This window comes from Emys orbicularis, chromosome 1 (assembly GCF_028017835.1).
Source record: "Emys orbicularis isolate rEmyOrb1 chromosome 1, rEmyOrb1.hap1, whole genome shotgun sequence".
NCBI classification, from domain to species: Eukaryota; Metazoa; Chordata; order Testudines; family Emydidae; genus Emys; species Emys orbicularis.
In genome coordinates, this window is record NC_088683.1 from 76,872,211 (window position 1) to 76,890,984 (window position 18,774).

Consider the following 18,774-nt stretch of genomic DNA (forward strand, 5'->3'; position numbering starts at 1 on the left):
TTTTTTTTTTTTACCATGGACAGAAGGTTTATATACTGTTTCTCTGCTTTACAGGCCCATCTGCACAAGTACATATCACCCACCCTTGCAGAAAGTTATTGACTGTCAGTGCCAGGCTACTGAATCAGAAAGCAGGAGGAGGAAGACAAGGGACAGACTGCTGATGGAGATGCATAAGGACTTTGGTGGAAGGTGTCACTGCCTTTTCTTGCTTCAGAGGGGGAAATGCTGGAGCAGGAGTGGCAATTCCAGACTGCAGCTTAGAGGATGCTGAAGAAAAGAGCTCATGATGACCTAGTACATCGCCCATGACCATGCCATGTAAGAGCAAGACACCCAGCAGCAGTGTGAGGAGAGTCAGAAGCAAATGGTCATGTTTCTGAGCATTATGGCCAGCAGGTGACAGAACAACCTGGCCCCTGTACTAGCCCAGGTTCAGCACCAGTCTCATCCTACAACCACACACTCTCCTTCATGATCCCACAAGCTGCAGCTAGTGACCCCAGGATAGGGGGTTCGCCAGTTCCATGGTCAGGTTTACCTTCATCACCCCACCCCCATGTAACAATGGTGGAGTGATAACCACGTGCACTCTCCATATATGTGACATGGCACAGTGCCACTTGGGTGCATGACACTTGGCTTAAAGCAGAAGGACTGCTAGTGTGATTTATTTTGAATAAAATCTTTCTTTGTTGAATCCTTTGTTTCTGTGAGTGCTTTGGCCACACGAGAGAGGGAGGGGAACTTAACAACACAGTTTTATTCCAGCATCACCATCACAATTAATGCACTTTAAGAGAAATCTTTCCTATGTGGGAACACTGATACAGACCAGCTGCCTCTGCTGCTCCTACCCAGCCAGGGGAACTAGGAGCTGGACGGGGGGAAAGGATTGGGCCCCTGGAGCTGCCATCTCTTGCCTCACACCAGCTGCCTCTGCCACTGTAAACCCGGCATGGGGACTAGGAGAGCTGGTTGAGAAAAAGCCATGGATCCCGCCCATTGTTTAAGATTTGGATTTCCAACAGAATGCAGACAATCAACACGTGCGGAAGTGAGGTGCTGCAGTAAGCTGCCAGGTGAACACTACTTCAACCCATATGACTAGGAGGGGCAAAAAATGGTTTCCTGAAATACATCATGGAAGTTTGGAAGGAACGGCTTGGAATAGCGCAGTGCTAAGAACTAAGGGTTATGCCCCCAGAAGGCAAACTCCTTTGCTTGAGTCAGTACTGCAACCATGTGCACACAGTAACTTGAGGATGGCTGAGGTAGCCTTTGCCGTGTGGCCCCAACCTAGGCTAACGCAAGTGTAGTACTTCAAGTATTCTAACTGGAACTAACAATGCAGTGAAGACAAGCCCAGAGCAAGGGAGAATGGAAAGAAATGATACTAGCAAAGCAGTGACACACGCTTACTCTTAAGATTAGAAGCTCTGAGATGTCTGTATATCACTGGCTATGACATTATGTAGCTGGAAATGCTTCCTGGGCCAAGAAGAATATTGTTTTCTGCAAACACTTTCATTGGTTGTGTGTATTGCTTACACTTATCTGCTCTTAATAATATGATACTTTGCTATTCCAAAACTTCTTTGTGTGTTGATTAAGGAAGGAAGCAGAAGAAGAATTTTTTTCAGCTGTAGCTTCAGTTTGCCAAGAAGTCCTAAGCAGTTTGCGCTCATCTGCAGCCAGAATTAATCGTAAAATGTCCTATAATGATGAATCCCCAGAATACAATTAAGTTTCATTATTTTGCAAATTGCATCCCAGTAGCTCTTTGTGTCCCCTCACCCCTCATTATCTGTGCATGCTTTTCTAATATTTTGTCATATCATGAGTTAGAGTTATCTGCCCCTTGGCTGCCAGACTAAATGGTCTCCCTTGTAAATAGATAGACAAGGTGGGTGAGGTGATGTCTTTTATTGGACTAAGTTCTGTTGGTGAGAGAGACAAGCTTTCGACCCACATTGAGCTCTCTACAGCTTGAAAGCTTGTCTCTCTCACCAACAGAAGGTCCAATAAAAGAGATCACCTCACCACCTTGTCTCGCTAATATCCTGGCACCAACACGGCTACAATTACACTCCCTTCAAAATAGGGTTTCAATGAACCACCAAATAGTGTTATAGCTTTCAGGTAGGTTAGCTACAGCATTCTATGCCCAAATGCAAAACTGTTGAGAAAATATAAAGGTAATTTTTTAAAGCTTTGCATGAGATTTATAGCTGGTGAACTATTAAATCCAGAAATTAAAACTCTCTTCAGTACTTGGAAATTTTATCTTTAAAAGTCAGGGAATTAATTCCTGCCCTTTGTCTGATCCCCTGCATCAAAAACAAAGGGAATGGTGCTCTCATTCACAGGTGAGTCACTATCTTCCTATAGTTGGACATCAGAAAATTTAATTTAAGTATGTTGGGCCTGATTCTCCATTGCCCTGAATCTTGTATAGTCATTTACACAAGTTCAAAGTGAGATTCCCACTAGCGTTAACTTTAATCAGCTACATCGGGGGTTCTCAAACTGGGGGTCGTGACCCTTCAGGGGGTTGTGAGGTTATTACATGTGGGTCGTGAGCTGTCAGCCTCCACCCCCAAACCCTGTTTCGCCTGCAGCATTTATTACAGAGTTAAATATAAAAAATGTGTTCTTAATATATAACGTGGGGGGAGAGGGGGTTGCACTCAGAGGCTTGCTGTGTGAAAAGTTTGAGAACTACTGAGCTACGTTGAGGCAAAAGGCATTAACTTGCATCTACACTAGGGAAAAGGTTTTGGTTAGGTCTGGATTAGCTAATTTGTTGGGTAACTCTGACCTACCCTCGTCCTCTTTTCCTAATATAGACAAATTGCAAGTCGGGGTCCAGGTGCATTAGTGGGCTGGCATAGAGACACTTTTATTGTTCCATTTGTGCTGCACCTGTTCAATGTACCAGAAGAGGACTTTGGTTTCCAGTGCTGTCAATGTAGGATGTTTCATGTTTCACTGTAATAACTTTGGGCTAAATTCAGCCTTCAGATATTCACAGGCAAATCCTATTGAAGTCAATGGGAGTTTGGCCCTTTGTTATTCACAGAAGTAAAATAGTTTCACCAGCATGAAAGTAAGGAAATTAGTCAAATGTAAAATTAAATGTATGTGTATTATGACATAGGGGTAATAGACATTAAGATTATTTGTTGAAAAACTAAAAGCCTTCACAGGAGAGGTCACAGCCAAGTTGGTAAAGAATCACAGTGCCTCTTTCAGAAATGTATGGTATTGCCATTTTTTGCATTTTCATAATGTTTCATCCTCAAATGTGCGCACACACAAAAAATCTCATTTTAGTAAGTCAGCTAGTTCTGTAAATATATATTGCTAAAAACAAAGAAACTTCTTCTTCACTCCCCCCTTCTATCCCTGCCCTCCCCCCCCTTTTTTTTAACAAGGCATAAACCACAGTAAGTTAACTCTGATTTTAAGGAACTGTTGGTGCTTGTGGGGCCAAATACTGGAACTAAGAAGCAGCCCAAGTGGCTGGACTGTGCACTTTACAGGAGCTTGGGAAGAATCCTGTCCCCCTGAGGACATGTCACAGCTGCCTCTAAAATATAAGGGCTGTGTTAGTCCTGACCACTGGTGCACACGTTCACTGTTCTATAGGGAAGAGTGGCTGGTGGATATGCGTAGTCACAGGCCCACTAGAATGGGACCTGTCTCTGAACCCTGAATACTAGGCAGAGTCACAGGAAGTCCTGGCAAAGCAGAGTCTGACTGTCCACATGGCTGCATGTCCCCCAAATAGGGTCCCTAATTCCTGGGCCACTGCAGAATTGCACTGGTTCTGCTGGGTCATCTTCCTTTACAGTCACTGAGGATTTGACCCATTGAGCTTATTTGAATTTAATAGCTCTTACATAAAAATGAATTGATTTTTCTCTTCTGTTTCCAAATTGGTGGTGTTATAAGCAAAGGAATGTATGGGTTCCCTCTGGTGGGTGATGTAAAATTCAGTTATTGTAACAGTCTCTATCAGTTTGAGTAAAGTGTTGGACATTAATACTGAAGAAAGTCAGGTACTCTAGTCCTGGTGGGGTATCTTTTTGTCAATAATTTATAGTTGGTACAGTTTCTGATTTCCCCCCCTTGATATGCATAAATACATTCACTCTACCAAATATTTTTTTCTAAAAAAGAAATAGTGCGTAAACAAAGCCAAGTTAGAAAGAGACTCAGCCATATAAATGTGTAATGTCTAGATAGGAAACTAGATAGAAAAGATACAATTATTTATTTGACTGCATTAAACAGGAATCAGTGTGGCTGACTTGAGCATTAGAGAATTGAAGTGTCTGTTTATGATTAGTAAATGGTCTAAAATGAGTTATATGGGTGGGTGGATAGATGGATGGATGGGTAGATAGAGAAAATGAAAGTAACAAAGAAATACCAATTTGTTTGTAAATGATTAAAGATGATATCCTTCTCCTTTCTTTTCCTTAGAATTTCACCAGCCAAGACATTGACAGTGGTGTTGACAATAAATCTCTGTCTGCAGTATTAGACAATTTGGCAAAATGCAGCTACTATACTGTGTGGTTAACTGCAGACACTGCCTTTGGAAATGGAAACAAGACCAGTGAGATAATACACGTATATACAGATCAAGATAGTATGTAAACATCTCTATTTTAAATTTTCAAATGTACATCCAAGCTTTTCATTATGAAATAGTTCTAGAACTTTTAAAAATTATTGCATTCTTTGGTATGAAAAGGTTAAAAAGAAGTACTACAGTGAACTACTACTGTTTACCATACTGTAGCATTTATCTTTGCATGGGTTTGATGGTATTTCCTATGCCTAGAATGGGGATAGATCATTCTCATGAACCTTAGCATTAGTATCTGAAGGAGACCTCTTTGTGTCAATAGATTGAGCAGACTCTTAACTCCAAGTTCCATTTTGAACCTGTCACCTTTATTTTTTCCACCTTAACTTTCAGGATAACCATTATCAATACAAAACCCTACAGTTCAGCCTCTCTTTGGCCCATCTAGTTTTCATGACAATTTGAGAGTAAGCTTAATTATCAAGCAACTAATCTTTAACCCTTCCTAAAGGACATTTTGATCTGTTGAGTCTCTTCTCTTTGTAGTGTAGCATCAAAAGCAGTTTTTCTTCTCTGAGCACAAAGTGTGAGAAAATCTGTCTTAAACTATCACAAAGATTTTCTCCCCTTAATAATTAACATTAACTACAAATAGTTATGTATATATACATTCAAGATGCTTTGTTTTTGATATCAAAACAGAGATGATCAAAGAAAAGCTTTTTATTTATAGACACGAAAATAATGTAATAAAACATAGAATACATAATGTTAGAGATTAAGTTGATCTAATAGCAACACTTTGAGTGTTTATTTTTGTTATTAGTTATGAAATATTATGTTATTATTTAGTTATGAAACTAACAGATATATTTATTTTTGCTTATTAATCCATAGTTCCAGATGGCCCTGTTGAAAGTCTGACATATCAAAATGTTTCTTCAACTGCTATACATGTAAGCTGGCTTCCACCATCCCAGCCAAATGGTATAGTCTTCTTCCTTGTTTCACTAAGTTTATGGGATACACAAACAGACAGTGAGATATTGTCTCTCATTACTTACAATACAAGCGTGGTTTTGGATAAGCTGGAGAAGTACACCGATTATATTCTGAAAATCATTCCAGCAACAGTGAAGGGATCTTCTAAAATGCACACTTTGAAACTACACATCAAAACTGAAGAAGATGGTAGGTTTAGGATTTTTTTTAATTCCTAAAGAATTTTATTAACAGCAAATTGCCTTCTAAAAATTCTTGATCATTAGGTTGTTTTCTTATGAAATAATGTTACTGATATACTTGTTAATTATTTTTGTCAAATTAACTAATAAAGCAACCCACAATAACTGTTGTCATGCAGATTTATTGTAGTGCTTCATTGAGACCATGAAGTAGAAGTTAGCATTGATAAGAGAACAAAGTTAATTGATATTTAAAGATATTTTCCACCATAATTCACCTTTTTGTGGGATAACTTAGGTTTTTTTCTGTTTGTTTTCTCATTTCTTGTTATAGTCCCTGAATCTTCACCTGTAATCAGAACGTATAAGAATCTTTCATCTACCTCAGTTATGTTGTCCTGGGAGCCTCCTCTCCAACCAAATGGTATCATAATGAGTTATGATTTAAAGTTATATGGACCAGAAAGGAATGATTCTTGGTCTACCTCCAATAATTCTATCATCCTAGAAGATCTTTTACCATTTACACTGTATAGTATTTTTGCTGCTGCAAGAACTATCAGAGGACTTGGTCCCTATGCTACGCTTAACTTTTACACGGATGAGTCAGGTGAGTGATATATAAAATCATATCATGCTGTTTGGAAATAAATGTATGAAATAGAGGACCCCAGAGCTGGTGCAGAGATGTAGGGCTTCCACATGGCTGATCCTATCTTGGTTGATCCCCTAAAATCCTTGGGGCATGGGGCCAGACACACCACTGCTTCTGTAGAAGGCAGGGAGACAAACCTGCAACATCTGGCAGATGAGTTTAGAGGGAATTCTGGGATTTCGTCCTCTTTCCACACTCTGCCTGTAGGTTTTACTGTAGGGGAGGACACACTCTGACCAAAGGCTATTTAACTCTCACTACTATGGGCCCATAGTAGTTCATTTCTCAAATTGCACAAGAAAATAAATTTGAGGTGCCCAAGAATAGTGGCATTCAATGGCTCACAGGAGCCCCTTTTAAAAATTCTGCCACCAAATTGAAAGGAAGCATGTGAGATTTCCCTGCCTTTGGCAGAATTCACCCATTATAGTGCTAAATTATCTTTCCTAGAGATTACTTTTAGCCTTGGGCTCATAAGAATACTTGAAGATCAGTTTCTTTTTGCCTTTGGAATGCATCATAATTTGTCAAGTGTCAATTATTTTGGGGGGAAAACAAACAACCCACCCCACCCTCACCTCCAAAAGGAAAATATTCCTTAAAAATACTTACAGACACTTACAGGGTTTTTTTTCACTCCTTGTTCTATTTCAGATTACATTGCACATTGCCATCCTACTCGATATATATAAAAAATGCACAAAGTAGAGAGGGGAAAAATGTGTGTATATATATGAAAGCTCTAATTTTAATTCTAGTAATCTTAGATGCTACTAGTAACAATAGTAGGTACAATATTTTAGGATACATGTGTAATATTTTGATTGTGTACCTTTCAAACTAGACTGATTGAAGTGCTAGATAAGACTATAGTAAATAGTCTAGAGGCCCTTTGGGATGGAGTATGTGTTCTAATAAGTCTCTTTCATACTCTCTAGAGCACTGGAGCAAATTGCCTAGGGAGGTTGTGGAATCTCCATCATTGGATGTTTTTAAGAACAGGTTAGACAAACACTTGTCAGGAATGGTCTAGTTATACTTAGGGCTTGTCTACACTACAAAATTAGGTCGGATTTATAGAAGCCGGTTTTATAGAAACCTGTTTTATGCAGCCGATTGTGTGTGTCCCCACATAAAATGCTCTAAGTGCATGAAGTCGGCGGACCACGTCCACAGTACCGAGGCTAGCGTCGACTTCCGGCGCATTGCACTATGGGTACCTATCCCACAGTTCCCCCAGTCTCCGGCGCCCATTGGAATTATGGGTTGAGATCGCAATGCCCGAATGATGCAAAACAGTGCCGCGGGGGGTTCTGGGTACATTGCGTCAGGCCCCTCCCCCGACGTCACAGCAACGGCAGACAATAGATTCGCGCCTTTTTACCTGGGTTACCTGTGCAGACAACATACCACGCCAAGCATGGAGCCCGCTCAGCTCAGCTCACCGTCACCATATGTCTTCTGGGTGCCGGCAGACGTGGGACTGCATTGCTACACAGCAGCAGCAGATAACTGCCTTTTGGCGGTAGACGGTGCAGCATGACTGGTAGCCTTCATCGGCGATCGGGATGCTGGTAGCTGTGGGGCTGGCAGCCGTAGGGCTGCATTGCACCAGCCCCTTGCCTTTTGGCAGTAGATGGTTTATTACGACTGGTAACCGTCCTGTCAGTATTGTCTGCTGAGCACCCAGAAGAGGCCGAGGGCGATCTGGGTGCTCAGCAGATCTGCAAGAAGAGCTTTCCTCAGGTCTGAAAGCAAGTAAATTTACAGGTTGCCTGAAATGCTCATAGATTATTGTAGCCTGAGCGCCTTTACCGATCCTTCTGGCTACTGTACAGCAGCAACCCCTTGCCTTTAACCGTCCTCGTTGGACAATGATGGTTACCAGTCGTAGTATACTATTTGCTGCCAAGTATTGTCTGCTAAGCACCCAGAAAAGGCCGAGGGCGATCTGGGTGCTGGCAGACATGTGGCTGGCACACGTGGGGCTACATTGCTACACAGCAGCAACCCCTTGCCTTTTGGCATTAAAAACTATATTATGATTGGTATCCATCATCGTCATACTGGTACGCGCCCAGTATTTGCTGCCAAGCACCCAGAAAATGCCGAGGGCTATCAGTCATGCTGCACTGTCGTCTTAAGATGTAAAAAATAGATTTGTTCTGTATTCATTTCCTTCCCCCCTCCCTCCGTCAAATCAACGGCCCGCTAAACCCAGGCTTAGGAGTTCAATCTCTGGGGGGGGGCATTCTGTGTGACAGTTGTTTGTATTTCTCCCTGATGCACAGCCACCTTTCTTGATTTTAATTCCCTGTACCTGTACGCCATGTCGTCAGTCACCCGCCCCTCCCTCCCTCCCTCCCTTCTTCCCCTGGTCTTTAGATACTAGTTTCGCGCCTTTTTTCAGACCACACGCCATAGCTAGCACTGGGATCATGGAGCCCGCTCAGATCACCGCGGCAATTATGAGCACTATGAACACCATGCGCATTGTCCTGGAGTATATGCAGAGCCTGGACATGCCAAAGCAAAACCAGGAGGACCAGCTGAGGAGGAGGAGGCGATTGCAGCGCGGCGACGATAGTGATGAGGAAATTGACATGGACCTCTCACAAGGCACAGGCCCCAGCAATGTGGAAATCATGGTGTTACTGGGGCAGGTTCATGCCATGGAACGCCGATTCTGGGCCCGGGAAACAAGCACAGACTGGTGGGACCGCATCGTGTTGCAGGTCTGGGACGATTCCCAGTGGCTGCGAAACTTTCGCATGTGTAAGGGCACTTTCATGGAACTTTGTGACTTGCTTTCCCCTGCCCTGAAGCGCCAGAATACCAGGATGAGAGCAGCCCTCACAGTTGAGAAGCGAGTGGCGATAGCCCTGTGGAAGCTTGCAACGCCAGACAGCTACCGGTCAGTCGGGAATCAATTTGGAGTGGGCAAATCTACTGTGGGGGCTGCTGTGATCCAAGTTGCCAGGGCAATGAGAGACCTGGTGATATCAAGGGTAGTGACTCTGGGAAACGTGCAGGACATAGTGGATGGCTTTGCTGCAATGGGATTCCCAAACTGTGGTGGGGCGATAGACGGAACCCATATCCCTATCTTGGCACCGGCGCACCAAGCCACCGAGTACATAAACCGCAAGGGGTACTTTTCAATGCTGCTGCAAGCCCTGGTGGATCACAAGGGACGTTTCACCGACATCAACGTGGGCTGGCCGGGAAGGGTACATGATGCTCGCGTCTTCAGGCACTCTCTTCTGTTTCGAAAGCTGGAGGAAGGGACTTTCTTCCCGGACCAGAAAATAACCATTGGGGATGTTGAAATGCCTATCGTGATCCTTGGGGACCCAGCCTACCCCTTAATGCCATGGCTCATGAAGCCATACACAGGCAGCCTGGACAGGAGTCAGGACCTGTTCAACTACAGGCTGAGCAAGTGCCGAATGGTGGTGGAATGTGCATTTGGGCGTTTAAAAGCGCGCTGGCGCAGCTTACTGACTCGCTGTGACCTCAGCGAAAAGAATATCCCCATTGTTATTGCTGCTTGCTGTGCGCTCCACAATATCTGTGAGAGTAAGGGGGAGACATTTATGGCGGGGTGGGAGGTAGAGGCAAATCGCCTGGCCGCTGATTACGTGCAGCCAGACACCAGGTCGGTTAGAGCAGCACAGCAGGGCGCGGTGCGCATCAGAGAGGCTTTGAAAACTAGTTTTGTGACTGGCCAGGATACGGTGTGAAACTTCTGTTTGTTTCTCCTTGATGAAATCGCAGCCCCCCCACGCACCCGGTTAACTCTACTACCCTGTAAACCAACCACCCCACCCTCCCCTACCCTCCCCTCTTCAAGCACCACTTGCAGAGGCAATAAAGTCATTGTTACTTCACATTCATGCATTCTTTATTAATTGAGCACACAACTAGGGGGATAATTGCAAAGGTAGCCCGGGATGGGTGGGGGAGGAGGGAAGGAAAAGGACACACTGCACTTTAAAACTTTAAAACTTATTGCTGTGGAAATCATCTAGGGTGGAGTGATTGGGTGGCCGGAGGCCCCCCCACCGTGTTCTTGGGCGTCTGGGTGAGGAGGCAATGGGACTTGGGGAGGAGGGCTGGTGGTTACAGAGGGGCTGTAGCGGCGGTCTCTGCTCCTGCTGTTGGTTACAGAGGGGCTGTAGCGGCGGTCTCTGCTCCTGCTGTTGGTTACAGAGGGGCTGTAGCGGCGGTCTCTGCTCCTGCTGTTGGTTACAGAGGGGCTGTAGCGGCGGTCTCTGCTCCTGCTGCCTTTCCTGCAGCTCAACCATACGCAGGAGCATATCACTTTGATGCTCCAGCAGCCGGAGCATCGACTCTTGCTTTATGAGTACAAGTTGACGCCACTTCTGCTCTTCAGCCCGCGTTTCAGCACGCAACTTCTCCTCTTGAGCACACGACTTCTCCTCTTCGGCCCGCGATTCAGCACGCCACCTCTCCTCTCGCTCATATTGGGCTTTTTTAAAATCAGTCATTGACTGCCTCCACGCATTCTGCTGTGCTCTGTCAGCGTGGGAGGCAGTCTGTAGTTCAGTGAACATTTCGTCACGCGTCCTTCGCTTCCTTCTTCGAATATTCACTAGCCTCTGTGAAGGTGAAACATTTGCAGCTGGTGGAGGAGAAGGGAGAGTTGTTTAAAAAAGATACATTTTGGAGAACAATGGGTACACTCTTTCACGTTGATTTTGCTGTTCACATCACACAGCACATGTGCTTTCGTTACAAGGTCGCATTTTTCCTCTTATATTGAGGGCCTGCCGGTTTGGTGTGAGAGATCACTCACGCAGTGCCAGGCCACAGATTTCAGCTTGCAGGCAGCCATGGTAAGACACAGTCTTTTGGCTTTTTTAACCTTGTAAACAAGTGGGGATGGTTTAAAACAGTACTGCTCTCATTAACCATACCAAGCACCCGTTGGGTTGGCCATTTAAAATGGGTTTGCAATGTAAAAGGAGGGGCTGCGGTTTCAGGTTTAACATGCAGCACAAACCCAACTAACTCCCCTCCCCCACACACCCAATTCTATGGGATGGTCACTTCACCCCTCCCCCCCACCGCGTGGTTAACAGCGGGGAATATTTCTGTTCAGCAGAGCAGGAAGGGGCACCTCTGAATGTCCCCTTAATAAAATCGCCCCATTTCAACCAGGTGACCGTGAATGATATCACTCTCCTGAGGATAACAAAGACCGATAAGGAATGGATGTTGTCTGCATGCCAGCAAACACCGGGACCATACGCTGCCATGCTTTGTTATGCAATGATTCCAGACTACGTGCTACTGGCCTGGCGTGGTAAAGTGTCCTACCATGGCGGACGGGATAAGGCAGCCCTCCCCAGAAACCTTTTGCAAAGGCTTTGGGAGTACATGAAGGAGAGCTTTCTGGAGATGTCCCTGGAGGATTTCCGCTCCATCCCCATACACGTTAACAGACTTTTCCAGTAGCTGTACTGGCCGCGATTGCCAGGGCAAATTAATCATTAATCATTAAACACGCTTGTTTTTAAACCATGTGTAATATTTACATAGGTACACTCACCAGAGGTCCCCTGTGTGCCCACAGGGTCTTGGGTGAGTTCGGGGGTTACTGGTTCCAGGTCCAGGGTGACAAACATATCCTGGCTGTTGGGGAAACTGGTTTCTCCGCTTCCTTGCTGCTGTGAGCTATCTATGATGTTCTCTCCATCCTCATCTTCCTCGTCCGCCGAACCCGCTTCCCTGTCTCCAGCGAGGGACTGATAGCACACGCTTGGGCTACTGGTGGCTGCACCCCCTAGAATGGCATGCAGCTCCTCGTAGTAGCGGCATGTTTGCGGCTCAGCCCCGGACCTTCCGTTTGCGTCTCTGGCTTTGTGGTAGGCTTGCCTTAGCTCCTTAATTTTCACGCGGCACTGCTGTGCGTCCCTGTTATGGCCTCTGTCCTTCATGGCCTTGGAGATCTTTTCTAATGTTTTGCCATTTCTTTTACTGTTTCGGAGTTTGGCCAGCACTGCTTCATCTCCCCAGATGGCGATCAGATCCCGTACCTCCCGTTCGGTCCAGGCTGGAGCTCTTTTGCGATCCTGGGACTGGGACTGGGACTCCATCACGGTTACCTGTGCTGATGAGCTCTGCATGGTCACCTGTGCTCTCCACGCTGAGCAAACAGGAAATGAAATTCAAACGTTCGCGGGGCTTTTCCTGTCTACCTGGCCAGTGCATCTGAGATGAGAGTGCTGTCCAGAGCGGTCACAATGAAGCACTGTGGGATAGCTCCCGGAGGCCACTAATGTTGAATTCCGTCCTCACTAACCCAATTCCGACCCCCCTAAGGCCGATTTTATCGCTAATCCCCTCGTCGAGGTGGTGTAGAGAAACCGATTTAAAGGGCCCTTTAAGTCGAAAGAAAGGGCTTCGTCGTGTAAACGTGTCCAGGCTTAAGTCGACTTAACGCAGCTAAAGTCGACCTAAACTCGTAGTGTAGACCAGGCCTTAGTCTGCCTCAGTGCAGGGGACTGGACTAGTTGACCTACTGAGGTCCCTTCCAGTCCTACATTTCTATGATTCTATAAGTGCATCTACTCCAGTGGTTCTCAAACTTTTGTACTGGTGAGCCTCTGAGTGTGACCCCCCCCCCCCTATAAATTAAAAACACTTTTAAATATATTTAACACCATTATAAATGCTAGAGGCAAAGCAGGGTTTGGGCTGGAGGCTGACAGCTTGCGACCCCCATGTAATAATCTTGCGACCCCCTGAAGGGTCCCAACCCCCAGTTTGAGAACCTCTGATCTACTCTGTTTTTTGCCAAATATTTTCATACTTCCTTGGTTATGAAAATATGCTTTTGTTTAAATGACAGACAACATGAATAGATTATCCGGTTCCTCACCCTTACTTTCTCCAACAACATGCACCTTTGGTAAATAGAGTTTATAACAGGCAAATGGGGCAAGACTCAGGAGTTGTTGGGAGCTCTTTGTTAAAAGTGTAGCAGTACTAGATTGGTTCAGTTAAGCTCAGACACGAATGCATAATGAATCTTTGTGATCTTTTGCTCCTACAAAGTATTCATATTTGCCTAAAATTAACATCATACATTTGAACTAATGAGCATTTTCTCCCACAGTGCCATTAGCACCTCCTCAGGATTTGGCTATTTTCAACTATACTGCCTACTCTGTGTGGCTAAAATGGAGGCCAAGTCCTCAGCCAAATGGTGCTATTAAGAACTATAGTTTCAAGATTCATGAAAACAAGAGTCATACCATAGTTTATCAGGTATGTTTATAATATTTAGTGGTGTTTTAAGTATTTGAAAAAATATATTTTATTTTTCTGGCTATCTGACTCATGAAAAAATATATTTTATTTTTCTGGCTATCTGACTCATGTCTCAAAACCAAAAATATGTAAGGCATTTTATATGCCTAGGTATGTTCTGCATTAATCAAAATTATATGAACTCATAACTTAGATGAGGTGATTTTCTTTTCCCCCTAATGTTTCTTCATAAAAGACACTGATTAAAGATGTTATGGAAATGCATGTATATTGTGGACTAAATCATATTCTTAGATACAGTCCACAGTGAGGGATTGTGTGGAGGTTCACACTCCTTCTCCCTCAGCCATATAATGTCTGTTGTGGGGCCACTCACCACGCAAGGGAAACGCATCTGTTATTTCTTTGTATTGCAGTAATCAGTCCCAAACAGGGATCCAGGCTCCATTGTTCTAGACCCTGCACGTATGTGTAATTGAAAAGACAGTTCCTGCCCCAAGGCATTTATAGTCTGCTACTACAACCCATGAAGGAGTGCCCAGGATCCTGTGGAGTTGCGGGGGACATCATGTGGTCCTGATAGAATAGGGACAGAGCAGTTTCTACATCTGTGCACAGGGAATTCCGTTTTGCTTGCCATTATGCAGGACATGTGAAAGCTCCTCCATTACACATCTGAGGACAGGCCAGACGGAATCCAACAGTAGGCAGACTCTGCATGACAGTTAAATGTGATAGAGACCAGCAGTGGCACTTAGCTGAGATGTTTCTGCCACACACAAAGCTTCCTTCACGTTGTCAGAAGAAGAGTAGTATATGCAAGAGAGCAGACTGTGTGGAGTGCAGCAGTGGGACAGGCAGACCAATTCATGCAGAGGGAGACTGCAGCTTGTAGTGGGTTAGCAGTGGTCCCTCCCTCTTTGGGTCAGTGGGAGGCTACTCCGCCTCACTAGGTCACTGGGAGTCATCCACAATTAGGAAATTAGCAACAGCCAGCCTGTGGCTGTGGCCAACTGTCCGGGCAGAGCGGTAGTCAGTTGGGGTCTCTACCCTGCAATCAGGGACAAGGAGCAAACAGTTATGGGTCCCGGCCCGCAGTCAGGGTGGGAGTAGCAAGGAGTCTGTAGTTCGCACCTGTACTCAGGGCCAAGCCCTTAGTCAGGACAGGGCCGTAAGGAGTCTATGGCTCGGGTCCATATTCAGGGCCGAGTAGCAAGAGGGTTGGACATCTTAGCTCCGGCAGATGGCCGATGAACACAGGCTTCTTGGCCTAAAGAGGAGGGACTGCCACCGCAGGGATGAGGTGGCAAGGGTAGGGGGACGCAGGCCCACCCGACTCCACTGCATCCCAGCCCAGAGCCCAACAGTGGCAGAGTGGTCTGCCACTGGGTCAGCGGGGAATCCAGCCGCAACACGCTGACCGGGTCTCTGGCAGCAATGCAGCCAGATTAAGGTTGGCTGCCCCAAGGCCACTTCCTCCGCTCACCTCAAGTTGTACCTGGATCCACAGGGGGTCCTTCGCTTCATCTGGATAGAAGGCCCATGGTAGTCCCAGCACCTGCTCCGTGGCTTGGTCAGTGGGTGGCTCCAGCAGCTCTGGCCATTCCTTTGCACCGCAGGGGTCCGCTGCAGTCTCGCAGCTCAGGAGCAGGCAAAAGGCATCTGGCTCCTTCAAGGGCTGCAGCCCAGCTGAGCTCCAGGACCCGCTTTTTATACTTTGTTCCTCCCTCTCACTTCTGGTGGGAGGGGCGAGCACAGCCTGGCTCCGCCCACCAGGGCTCGCATCATGGTCCGTCCCCCCCCTCTGGCTCAGTGGGAGGCCACTCTGCCTCACTACAGAGCTAAGTTGTATAATTAAACATTATTTTGAAAAATCTGCATTTGTTTTCGCAGTAGAACTGAACAGCTCTCCCTACTGCTTTTACAGTCCCATGAAGAGATGGCTGTGAGTGCTGCAGGAACAGCTGTTACCAGGGATAGCCTATACTCTTGCCTCTCCCTCCCTGCATGTTTCTTCGTCACCCAAAATAGTCTCTTGTCTCAGGTAGGGGAGAAGAAATCACCCCTATCTCTTTCTCTCCAATTGCTGGACAAAGGCTGGAGGGACAGGAAGGGCATCGTGCCATAAACAAGCAAAAATGAAAAAGTTAGCCCAAGTGACACTTCAAGCTGGCATCAACCTGTTATATGGAAATCCTTCCCTTCAACCGAATCTATATCTGAAGAGGTGCTATCAGCGATGGAGGCAGTGCAGATGGAGAGGAGGGTATTTGTTTGTGACAGCAGCTCTCCAGGCTGGCACAGGATGCATATGTGGAGTTAGGCTGCTGGTGTGGTACTACTGTAATTATAATAATTTCCGTTGACAAACTTTCTTCACAAGCCACACTGAGGGAGAAAGAGTGGAAAGGAAGGGAATGGGAAAGCAGTGTTTTCAATCAATCAAATAATATCTACTCTATGGTTTGGCTCACTCACTAACATGAATAGGAACTAAACCCTCAAAAACAAACAGAGGGGCAGATAAATGTGATTGCTTGTTGTTATTTGCTATATTTCTACAGAAGCTCTCCATTGTGTCTTTCTCATTTTTTTGTTCTGATATTTTGTCATGTTATTTCTGGCGGGGGTGGTGGGGGAGAAGGAATCTTGAAAGAGGTACCCTGTTCATACAGAAAAAAATCTGGCTTGTGCACATCTGAAGTAGCATGATAAAGGATTTGACCCTGCTTGGACTATTTTGTGTGACATGGAGACGTGAAGGATGCCAGAGACAAGACTGCAGTACCAAAACTCTCATTAACGTCAGTGTGGGGAGTATGAGACCCGGTGTGTTCCAATATGTGGATTTTGTGCTAACAATTGTGTTTTTCTTCTAAGAACGTTTCAGGTTCACAGAGTGACGCAAACCTTGTTGGATTAGAGCCATTCAGCACCTATTTTATCAGTGTCTCTGCTTTTACAAGAGTTGGAAATGGCAATCAGTTCAGTAACATTGTCCAATTCACAACAAAAGAATCAGGTTAGAAACAGGTTTTTTTTTCTTTGTTCATGAACTGCAGCATTGTCTATGCAGATTTCTTTTTATAACTGAACAGCATTCTTCCTTTGCTCTCCAAATGTAATGGAACTCAGAACTATATCATTGTCACAACATGCACTCGCATTCCTATTGTACCTGATAGATGAGGTCTTTACTTTTCTAACTCGATGTTAGAAGTCTGAAATTAGAAATATCCTCAATTGAACAGATAGGCATATATGGCTCCTATAAATCTTTCTGTAGCACACAGATAGTAGGAGGAAAATTAGATAAATATCAAACTTTGGAGACTAAAGTTATATTTTAGATCACTGTGAAAGCAACTAAGTTACAGTAATATCACAGGCAGCTGGACAAAGAGATGGCAAATGAATCAGAAGCTACTTTTTAACAAATACAAATGTTTAACATTTTCTGATAACTTATTTAGGGAACAAAGGCAGTCACTAATTAAACATCTTCCTTTGTGATATCTCAGTCTTTCTGACAACTGGGAAGAACTATGCAATATAATTGTTTTAATTAATTAACCATTTACTAGCCGCATCTTGTGCTTGACACATATCCTTTGAAGTTACAGAAGCTAGAAAACTGCCTTTTTCCTTTCTAAACAGGGGCACTGAGAAGAAAGCAGAGAAGAGAGGGGAAGAGAGCACAGGCAGGATTTAGCCTGCTAGGAAGTGTTTATTTTAAATGACTAGTAGATATTTAATATATTTTTTTACTAGTAACAAATGTTTATCATGTTGTTAAAAGTGATAAAATGATAACATGAAAAACTGAAAATTCTCTAAAGCTATAGGGCCAGATCTCAGGGTGCAGGCAAACTATACGGAGCTCAACTCAGAGCATTTGAGCAAAGATAGTTTATAGCCTCTGTACAAGGCTGCTGCTGCTGCTGCTGGGCCAACTCAGGGTATCCCTCAGGCTGCCCTAGTTTACACTGGCTGCAAACAGCCACGGAGCATCAGGATTTAGGGGTCTCCTTCTCCTTTTGCTTTTCTATTCTAGCACCGGAAAGGAGGATAAGCCCCTACATTGGCTATACAGCCCTGGAAGTTCACTCTGGTGCTGGCATCCGAGCCATGGTGTTAGACAGCTCTTGACTAGTTAGAAGGCCGAATTTCTGAATGCCATTTTATAACATGTTTGTCATGTACTTCTGTACCAGATCTGGACTGGCTACAGAGCTTGCTTATACACACCAGATGTGTTGACTAAAAGATCTTTTAATGCTCTGCCAGGCATGGCTGAAGTTTTACACACTCTGCCACCTAGTGGCTGAACTGTATAATACAGTTTAGCATTCCCTTAGATCAGTGATGGGCAATCTGCAGCCCATCACGGTAATGTGATTGCGAGCTGTGAGACATTTTGCTGACATTGACCATCTGCAGGCACTGCCCTCGCAGTTCCCAGTGGCTGTGGTTCACCATTCCCGGCCAATGGGAACTTTGGAAAGCGATGGGTCGCAGGGACACGCTGGCCGCCGCTTCCCGCAGCTCCCATTGGCCAGGAACAGAGAACTGCAGCCACTAGGAGCTGCAGGGGGCCATGCCTGCGAACGGCTAACGTCAGCAAAATGTCTCACGGCCCACAATCAGATTACCCTGATGGACCGCAGGTTACCCACCACTGCCTTAGATCACCTCCTTTAAGTTCTACATTCCTACCATTTACAATATTTACACTATCATGCTATCTTTGAATTTCAGTACATATCAATCTGTTAAATGTCTCTCATTTTCTAATTACATGACCCGAACGCTTAGCAGCTTGATCATCTGAGTTGCCAGGACTGGCTGTGGTCATTGGAATCCTTGAGTCATCTTCTTGTTCTGCAACAGCCATCTGTAGAGTTTGCTCTGCTGATTGTTCTTTCTGAGGAATAAACTGTAGATGTCGACGGTTTCTGTTGAACTGTCCACTGTCGCGCTCGATCACGTATGATCTGGGCACTGAATTCTTTTTCTTTATGATAGCTGGAGTTGTC

At 45.0% G+C, this 18,774-nt stretch overlaps 1 protein-coding gene across 1 annotated transcript in view; it reads left to right on the top strand.

The window, feature by feature from the left end:
* PTPRQ (protein tyrosine phosphatase receptor type Q) overlaps positions 1-18,774 on the top strand; it is a 179,005-nt gene that overhangs the window by 73,403 nt on the left and 86,828 nt on the right. The window contains exons 20-24 of the mRNA XM_065403406.1: positions 4,492-4,660; positions 5,498-5,791; positions 6,119-6,394; positions 13,584-13,735; positions 16,619-16,760. Of these exons, the coding sequence (XP_065259478.1) occupies positions 4,492-4,660; positions 5,498-5,791; positions 6,119-6,394; positions 13,584-13,735; positions 16,619-16,760 (1,033 nt within the window). The remainder of the gene's footprint in view (positions 1-4,491; positions 4,661-5,497; positions 5,792-6,118; positions 6,395-13,583; positions 13,736-16,618; positions 16,761-18,774) is intronic.